Genomic DNA, 10,135 nt, shown 5'->3' with positions numbered 1-10,135 from the left:
TGTAAAGGTTTATATGCCAGTTATGGATGAAGAAATAATTGATGAAGAAGCAGATGCTAATCTTACTCTGATGCATAAGAAGATTTTTCAAACAACCTCTGACATGGCTCATGTTGTTCAGAGTCAAGAAATAGTAAGTTCTGATATGACAGTGAAGCAAGCAACCTCTGACATAGCTCAAGTTGGCTTGATATCAGAAGATAAGGAAAAGGAAACCTCTGACATTGCTCATATTAAACCTTCAAAGATACTCCTACCAGGATTCACCAAAGCTAAACAGGCTCAACCATTGAAGACTGCAACAAGTGGTTTTGAAGCAAGAGTTGTTACAGGAAAGGAAGCAAGAGATAAATCTGGGTTGGGTAGTTCTGATGAAAGAAGAGTATATAACACTACCAATGATCCAACTTCCTTAAGTGAACCAGGTGTTGGAGCAACTCCTGAAAGATTGAATCGACTTGAATCTGTACAAATGGTTTACCATACCTTTTTGAAATAACATATCTTGTTATATTTTATGACAGATGGAAGGGTATACCAGATTAAGAAAAATGCTATACCACTGAAGTATTTTGAGGAATTGGAACATGTTCTATACCTACTTCAAGTGAAAGACAGATTAACAGATAGTGCTGTAGGGTATTTAAAGTCTCAAATTCAAAGACAGAAGAAGCTTTATTCTGTAAAGTCTGACAACACATACTGTCCCAAGTACAGAGATCACAAAGGTGATATTGTTGATATGAAGCCTAACTCTGCTAGGATTATAACTACTTTTATGGGTTATAAGGCTGTGGAATTCAATCTAGAGTCTAACAAGGCATATCTGATAAGACTAGATCAGGAGATAAGAAAAGCTAAGATAAATGATCTCAGAGCAGCTATTTTTCAAATTGGAGAAGATACAGCTGAATTGATAAATGCTAAAAGGAGGATGGTCAATGAACTTGAATATGCAGAGAGATGTTTGTTGAAGAACTATCTCAGGACAACTCCTGATATCAAAGAGATCAGACGAAATTGAAAGTTGAAGCCAAGTCAAAAATCTACAACTACTTAAATTCTGAAGTTCATACAGACTGAAGCGGTTATCAAAAGTTAATGATGGTAAAGCTAAAAGGACGGTAAGTTGTAGTTATCTAGTCAAATTCTCATGCATTTGTACTTAATGTTTTTGACATCATCAAATATCTGTTGAACTTGTATATTATGCTAATTTACAAGTTGGGGGAGATTGTTAGATATATTTGATAATGTCATGTATAATATGATTTGTGTTTAGATTTCAGATCTTACCTTACAGGACAAATCAATACTTAACTTGGAAATCAGCACTTATACTGAAGAAAGAACTTAAGATATCAGAACTTAAGTTATCAGAACTTAAGTTATCAGAACTTAAGGTTCAGAAGATATTTATCAGGAGATAATATCAGGACTTAAGATGATTTTCAGATAAGGCAGGCGGCTGATTGAAAGGAAAGAAGATCGAGACTAAGACAGAAAGAATTGTGCATGAAGAAGGAATTCTATGAAGAATAGAATACTTGGAAGAAAAGATAACTGGTTGATATATTTTAGGAAGCAGAATTATATTCCATATCAATTAGAAGATTATCTTGTAACTGTGTAGTATATAAATACAGGCATAGAGTTTGTACTATAAGTGTTACGATTATCGAAGTTATTATTCTTTGTAACTCTAGCAGCTCTCGTGATAATTTGTTCATCACTGAGAGAGGACAGTTCCATATTGTAACAGAGTTTATTGTGTTGAATAAAATCTGTTTTCTGTTACTTGAGTTCTTATATTCGATTTGATTGTGCTAAACACTGTATTCAACCCCCTTCTACAGTGTGTGTGATCTAACAACTGTCAACAAGGGAGATTAACTCTTCATTTGTGACATTAAAGAATTCTCAGACATAAATCTTTATCTGGAAGAGATAGATGAAGTTAGAACTATTGATGCTTACAGACATCTTCCAGAAAGATTAGTCTTCAGGTACAAGGGTGGAAGAGAGATGACTTGGCCCCTTCACAGAATTCTCAATGAAGGTTATTCTACTTTGATAACTATCTTCTCCTCAATCAAGAAGAACTTTGGGTTCAACATAGTTGCCAAGAAAATGGTATTAAACAAAATTGAGGAGATAAGGAATAGCTGGAGAGGACCAATTACACTCCCATGAGTATTAACAATTCCTTTTACTGGAGATAGGGTGCATTTGAGGCCATACTGGAAAATGGAATTCAAAGATGAAAAATGCATTAGAAGATTCTTCAGATTGGAAGATCAGCTAAAGATTTCAAGCAATGAAACTCTCATAGAGATGCAAGAAAAGCTAGATCAGACAAATGAAGATGAATCTGAGTTCTACAGGCAACTCCAATTCCAGATTGAGGAAAACAATGTGAAGTTGGGAAAGAAGTTCAGACAGTCAAGGAAATAAGCTAAATTTGCTCAGTCTAAAGGAGCACCTTAAAATGGCCTGTGAGATTCTCTACAAACCTTGCTCTATATGTTTGTCAATAAATTGCAGCACTTGTAAATTTTATCTACTATAATCCAGTCCGTAGTCAAAGGGTATTTTGTTATCATCAAGTTTCTCTCAATTTATGGCTACAATTCCAGTAGACATAAATTGGGGGAGATTGTTGAGAATATGTTATGAACTAGATGATAAGTTAAACAAAACACTTAGTAGATATTATTTAGTGTTTTTGTATCTTTCAACGTATGATCACTTCAACATCCGTTGAAAAAGTAGCTTATGTTCAATAAGATTAGTAGCACATTTCTGCATATTGTAATGCCTTAGTGAACTAGATGTTATAGAATGTTTAAGTCATGTTGACTACTAGATTGATATGCAAGATAGGTAGGTTAATTGTAAATATTAGATGTCTTGTAATCTTGTGTAAATGAAATGTAGTTAACTGCCATGAAGACAGTCTCAACTGGATGTTTCACAAAGCTTCAACGGATGATCAACTTAAGTCTCAACGGATGATCAACCAGAGTCTAAACGGATGATCCCACAGAGTTTCAACGGATGATCAATCTGAGTTTCAGTGGATGAACAAATTCAAAAGAGTAGCTTATACTGACTTGATAGTCACATGCGTTGATTGTATGCAAATTGAATGCGGCAGCCTAATTATAGGTTTTAGAGAACAAAGAAACATTTCCATTTCCATGCTAAACTGAAGATATTCAAAGATGCTGGATTGAGAAATGAAGAAGCATGAGATTAGATTAGAAATATTTTGTCCTATTTGTTTGTCTTTTTATCATGTAACTTGGTGATATATAAACCAGAGAATAACAAGTAAAATAAAATCCAAGTTAGTAAGCAATTACCAGAGAAATAGATAAAGCAATATATGTAAAGAATTTCTCTGTTCTTGTAAGTTCGACTTGTAAGAAGCTGTGTGCAAATACATTGCATCACAAAGTTCTCAAATTAATATATATCTCTGGTGGATAAATTCAATCCACCACAAAGTTTTTAAATACTTGTATTTGATTACTTTGTGTTTGATTTCTTCAATACTTTCATTCCACACTTTAGCCAAATCAAACACTGATTTACATTCATAGTAGAACAGTTCTTAAAATTGAAAAAGTATCCAGAATTACATTCAACCCCCCTTCTGTAATTCTTTGTTAGATTGTTTGGGAATAACAAATATGTACCAAATTGCTAGCTTTTTCGGACTAACCTGTGGTGGGTTGGTTCCAGTACGCATTCGGTTGTGGGCTTAGATATTATAAATGGTATCAGAGCTCTAAACCGGTTCGAAAGTGCATAAGCACTGTCCAGGTTGCGTATGTGTGTTTGTGGGCTCGATGAGGACGTTGAGTTTATAAGAAGAGGTGTTTGTAACATCCCACGTCGATAAGAATGAGAGTGTGTGAGACCTTTATATATACAAGTCAACAACCAATGTATACCAAATTGCTAGCTTTTTTGGACTGACCTGTGGTGGGTTGTTGGGTCCAGTACGTATTCGGTTGTGGGCTTGGATGTTATCATAAGAACTCACTTTTGAACGATGAAGATAACAACGTGAAGAGGCCGTGGGTGTGTGCATATGAGTTTATGAGAGTGTGTAGAAGAGAGACACCCATAAACCCTTTTTTCTTGGACTATATTTGGCCCTGGGATATGATTTAGGGGTTGGTACCTTTCAACCAGGGCCGTTTATTGCTGTGAACGGAGGACGCCTGGATTGAATGGATGCCTTATACGTGTCTAGGAGAAGATTGCTGAAGGATGTACCAAGGGCCTTCTGACACGTGCCTTGCTTATTCCAATTATTTATCGTTAATAGTTGTTATTGTCATGTGTGCCTGGGCTCGTGCTTCACGTGTTGTATCCTATTTAGGCTTTCTGGGAAATGGGCTATGGGGTCATTTTGGTCCTGGGGCGGATCGGACCTGTGGCACAGGTCCGGGTCTAGTGAGGTTTTTATATCATATCATATATACTTCTGAATCCCGAGGCCTCAATATCTAATGAAGAATGATATATTTATACAAGGAACTCACTTGAAAATATTCACGGATGATCTTTCACAATATATGACGGTGTGAAATGAGTTATTAATGAATGTTAATCTATTTTATATTGAGGGACGCCTTATAATTTTTTTTACATGTAATTTGAAGAAATTGGCCAAAATGTAATTATTTGTAGATAAAATATCCAAAATAGGCACAAACAAAATAAATGATCATAATAGCACTCCAAACATGGATTTCGTTCGGCATTTCGAGAATGTAGTGTTTATTTTGGGTCATATTTATGAATTGTGTCATTCAAAAACCTTTCACTTGCCCAAAGAGGGTCAGAGAGGGCACATCCTATAATTTTAAACGTGTGTGGCTTGTTCGGCGAACTATAATCTTATATTCAACAAAAAAATCACGGGTACATTTTCCTATTTTAAAGCATGGGAGTTTGAATTTGATCAATTGAATATAGGAGTACAAAAGTTTTGCAGGACATTGAAAAGAACAAATAAATAATAAATAATCGGATATATGTGTGGTGAAGATTGACATCACATTAACTGCCGTAACTGTAAGTATTACCGCCTGTCATCTTAACCAAAGTAACCCAAAAAAAGCCATGAAAACTGTAATCCCAGCTAACATACACACCATGTCCATCCTCCTCTCTTTCCTTTGCCTTCTCTCTCCTCTTTCTCTCCTCATCTCCATAAACTCCTCGTACCTCTCTCTCTCCTCCTCTCTCTTCCCCTTCTTTTTCCTTTGACCTTCCATTGCTTCATGCAAAAGTACTAAACTCTCCCTTCCATTTAAACTCTTTCCATCCATGTCTTGCACTTGCAAACTCACTTCCTTGACCTGCAAGTCACCTCCTGTCCCACCACATACAACTACTATGCTACACTGCACAAACTCCAATGATTTTCCAACAAAAAACCCTGGTAAGGAGGTCATGTAATGTGCCCGGACGTCTTGGTTAAGCCAGTGACGTTCGACGGACACTGGTGTCAGACTTGATAGGTTTGCAGCTCTCCGATTTAAGGGATCGACCAGAATCCAACTCAGAGTCAGATTCTTGTCGAGTTGAGAGCGGAATAAATCCACGTTACCTTCGAACACCGATACTGGTGTTGGAATGGTTTCTTTTGGGTCGAGAAGATCGACCCGGAAAGGAGAAGATAGAAACCAATCAGTAGATGTTTCTGTGGCATGTACCTTGGAATATATCAATTTGTTGTCGTAGTGAATATCAACGGCTGATATTAGTTCTGATATTTTCAGTGAACAGTAATCGTCAACTTCTTGATCAAGGTGGACCTTAGGGTTAGGGCTGTGGTCCAAAGATGGGTGACAGTCGGCGAAAAATGAACGGTAGCCTGCCGGAAAAGTATCAATAATATCGAGAAGACGACGATCATCCGTTGAAGGCCAAGTGGAATTACAGATATTTTTCCATAGATTCTCATCCTTACAGAACTTGTTTAACTCAGAAGATGCAGATCCTGTTGAAACCAGACTAGAACCATCAAGCCGGGTCAAAATATTAGTGCGAAAAATATCCGAAGGAATATCGAGAATAGAACTATTTCTCTGATGATCAGAATTGTAAGATGGCATATTTGAATCTTTGTGAATGAGTGATAGAATAGAGATGCAAATGCATGTATTTAAATCCTATATTTTATAGTTAGAAAATAATGCAGGCCTCTTGGTCAACAATGTGAATGAAATTAGTAAAATAAGTGTTGATTACGTACGGCGGGCTCCATATGAAACAGTACTAGTAGTATCTTAAATATAAAAAACGTGGACTCGACGTTAATCATGAAAATGTATGACTAATTTCTGATGGTGTAGAAGACAGCGACAATTTCCTAACGTGATGTACTTCTGGAAACTGGGGCGCGTTGCTAGTTTTAGGCTTTAATTTAGCACATTTAGGGTGTGACCTATACTTGCCGAAATAGCAGGGTTTCTTTCTCGGTATCTTTAATCAGCGCTTCTTTCTGTTTGTACAAACTAATAATAATTCTTCATTAAAATATTTTTACGTAACTTGTTGACAAATTGTTTCAATTTTTAGATTTGATTAATATAATTTTGTTCTAATACACGCAGAGTTTTTGACCCTGTTTTCTTTAACAATTAAAAACTTTTTGTGTAAAAAATTCCGGATCAATTGAACATTTTTCGAAATCAAGTAATATACCGACTTCAAGTATTGAATAATCTGAATTTTTTTTGAATAAATGCTACAACTTGGATAATTCAGAGGCACACCCCGTACTTCCAAAAGATCGTAATTTGTTAGTAGTATTTAGTATCACAATTTTATCTTATAAACTGAACAAAAGTCTCTATTTCATATGAGAATGAGGTGTTTCATTCCGTACATTTTTTCTTCCTTTTAAATTCCGAACATGTGTTTTCGTTATCCTCCAAATTGATTTATTTCGCAGTAGTGATGTTTGGTGTTACATTATTTTGAGGTCTCTCGTGATTAGGGTTTCAGTTTTTTATCTTATACATATTTTTGTAATCGCTTTTGTACGACTAGTATTCCTCGTTAATTAAAGCTTATGGGTAAAATTCTAAGATTGGTATAACATACGCGCAAATAAATCAAATTATTTTTATTAGTATTAATAGGCTACAGTGGTTTACAAACGGGCGAGCTTGTGCAGATTGGTCTTCGTCACGAGGCAAGTAGAAGGATAGAAGTCGTTACTGTTTGCTGACATTATGTGATAATGTTATAATTTTTTATGAATTGATTGGGATTGGATTGAGATCTTCGTCTTTTTTCCGTTATATTTATTTATTAGTGCTGCAAGTTGGCATATGGATGTGTTAAATATAAGCATGATTAACCAGCTCTCCCGACAAATACAAGTCCTAGGTTATAAATTTCGGGTATTGGCCCTTTCTATCATAATTTTAGAAAAAATAGCCCAAAATCTCACAATCAGGAAAAATGACCCTTTTTATCACTTGAAAACGTATTTTTTATTCACGTTTTTATAAAACGCATTTTTTATTTACGTTAATATTAATTTTAGAATATAAAATAAATTTTAAAAAAATAAAAAAATAAATAAATAAATAAAATTTTGAAAACGCATCTAAAAGATGCGTTTATGGTATTTTCAAAATAAATAACGCATGAAATATATGCGTTCCCTTCCAATTTGTTCAGGCCCATTTTAAGGCCCATTAACAAAACTAATACTTTTGGTTATTTTTGATAAACGCAAATTTTAGTTGCGTTTTTCTGTGATAATAAAGGATCATTTTCTACTTTTATGATATTTTGGACCATTTGCTCCAGAATTGTGAGATTAAGGATCTTTTTCTAAATTTCTGTAAACAGTTTCTTTATATGTTTTTTTTATTTATACTTGTACCCCTGACCACATAACCTAGTTACAAGTACTTTGTAGTTAAACAAGGCCTATGTATGTATTTCACCGAATACAAAGTAAAATTACAGCATCGTCAGAACCAAAAATATCAAAATATTTTAGAAATCTTGAGAGGTGGAATGTAAGCAATAATAAACTAGATTATAAATAGGAAAATAAGTGACCAGTGTAACGAAAATATACCAGGGTTTATATAAAACAAATACTAATATTTATTTATTAGTAAATTATAATATTCATCTCTATTTTGTGATAGACCTAATGTAAATCTGTAACGGTTTATAATGGGCCGGCAAGCTTAAGTTAGCACGTCCGGATTTTTTCGTTACTCTCTTGGAGACATTAATTTGTTTGTTAACGTGAGTGTTTAGGGAAGCGAATGGGCATTTTAAGCTAATTGCAAGTGGCCAAAACCAAAAGATAATTAAACACTGACAGTTAGATTTGTCAAACACGTTAATAAAGACAGTGATGTATTGCCTATAATCATATTAAGTAGAATTTAGTCCTCATCTCTGTCAGGTCCCTTGCCTCATTTAGCTGGATTTTGCAAATTTTATAGAAGTAGATTGCTAATTATGTACCCGTATTCAATTCAATGGTTTAAATTAATAAGTTGAATTATGCATTTTAAGGATGCTTGCTGTTATAACCAATTTTATGTCGATCCCGGTCTTCGTTCAGATGAATAAACTTCGGTCTGCAAAGAGAATAATGTGAGGGGTGATACCCCAATTCACCTCCGGTGTGAGAATAAATTAACTGGTTTTGATATGGATAATTCAGAATACGTGCACTGTTGTGAACGGGAGATTGCGTCTTCACCACTACTCGACCGTCCGTAGTCTTCTATCGGCCCACGCTATGACGCCCTCAATCTCGGGGTTAGGAAATGAGGATCCACACACCATTAAACTATCAGTAAATAACATAAACCATGATTAACTACTAACAGGATCCAAACAGGATTAAGTACGAGACAAGACAAAACTATCAACCAACAAATTATTATTACAACCCAAAATATAATATCGAATTTACACAATCGATCCCGACTTGGAACCGACAGATAACCCATTGTATCTTTAAAACCTTCCAACTAAAGCGCTTGCTCACACAACCTGTACTACCTGCTTTGGCATCTAGAAGCCTACAACACGGTAGGGGCCACCAGGTACGCTCTTACGAGCAGTGCGCCTAATTCTGGTCATCTTCTCGCTTAACTGCCATGGTTAGAACAAAATAAAATATATGAGCATAAAAAACTCAACAAGTAACTATATGACAGTTCTATGATGCAATAATAACTGATTTACCAAATCACTTCTTAAGGCATTCTACTTTAAATGTCTAGGTGGTAGATTTCTGTCTTTGGGCTATGAAAGGGTTATGAAGAAAGATTTGGGCTTTCAGGAATCAGGGCTCAAGATAGGGTGAAAGCCGACATTCATCACAAATCATTAACATGATCTCAATGATCTTTCAAGTGGAATGCAAGAATCTATTCAACTCTGGGAATCAATTATATGATTGATAACAATATCAGAATAAGAATCAGGGTTCTTAAAGCTGTATGCTAAACAATAACACAATCAACTCTTCTCAAATCATTTCAAATCATTTCATTTTCAAAGAAGCAATTGCTAAGGCAATGTATTCAATATCTTTTTATAAAGTGATAGGGAACCCTTGATTGGACTACTTTAACTTTCATAAATAATAATAAGGGTGATCACCCCGTACCGACCTCCATCTGATCGTTAAGGTACCTACGACATAATTTTAGTCTTAAACTGGACTAGCCCCGCTAGTCTCTTATATGACTGGACTAGTCCCACTAGTCTCTTACGTCTCAATCCAACCAATCAGGAATTCATTTGGAAAACCTTGTGTTGGAAAAGAAAGGTTTTACTAAATTCATTTTGTTATTACCAAGAATATGAAATCATTCGGATTCTTTCAAGTCGAAACTCATTCTTAAGTTCAATTTATGATTCAAGGAAAGTGAATGAATCAAACGTAAACAGGGATCAATACTAAAGAACTGGATCAAATGACAAATATGGATCAATACCAAGGAACTGGATCAAATGACAAACATGGATCAATACCAAGGAACTGGATCAAATGACAAACATGGATCAATACCAAGGAACTGGATCAAATGATAAATAGGTTATACAAGTTAGGGAG

At 35.1% G+C, this 10,135-nt stretch overlaps 1 protein-coding gene across 1 annotated transcript; it reads right to left on the bottom strand.

The window, feature by feature from the left end:
- Positions 1–5,108: 5,108 nt before the first annotated feature.
- Positions 5,109–6,137, bottom strand: LOC141696146 (F-box protein At2g27310-like). Its single transcript, XM_074500331.1, has one exon. The coding sequence runs from the start codon at positions 6,135–6,137 to the stop codon at positions 5,109–5,111; it is 1,029 nt and encodes a 342-aa protein (XP_074356432.1).
- Between the last annotated feature and the right edge of the window lie 3,998 nt (positions 6,138–10,135).

The sequence above is a fragment of the Apium graveolens genome, chromosome 11 (assembly GCF_009905375.1).
Source record: "Apium graveolens cultivar Ventura chromosome 11, ASM990537v1, whole genome shotgun sequence".
Classification (NCBI taxonomy): Eukaryota; Viridiplantae; Streptophyta; class Magnoliopsida; order Apiales; family Apiaceae; genus Apium; species Apium graveolens.
Note: the sequence above shows the minus strand (reverse complement) of the source record. Positions and strands in the feature narration are given on the sequence as shown.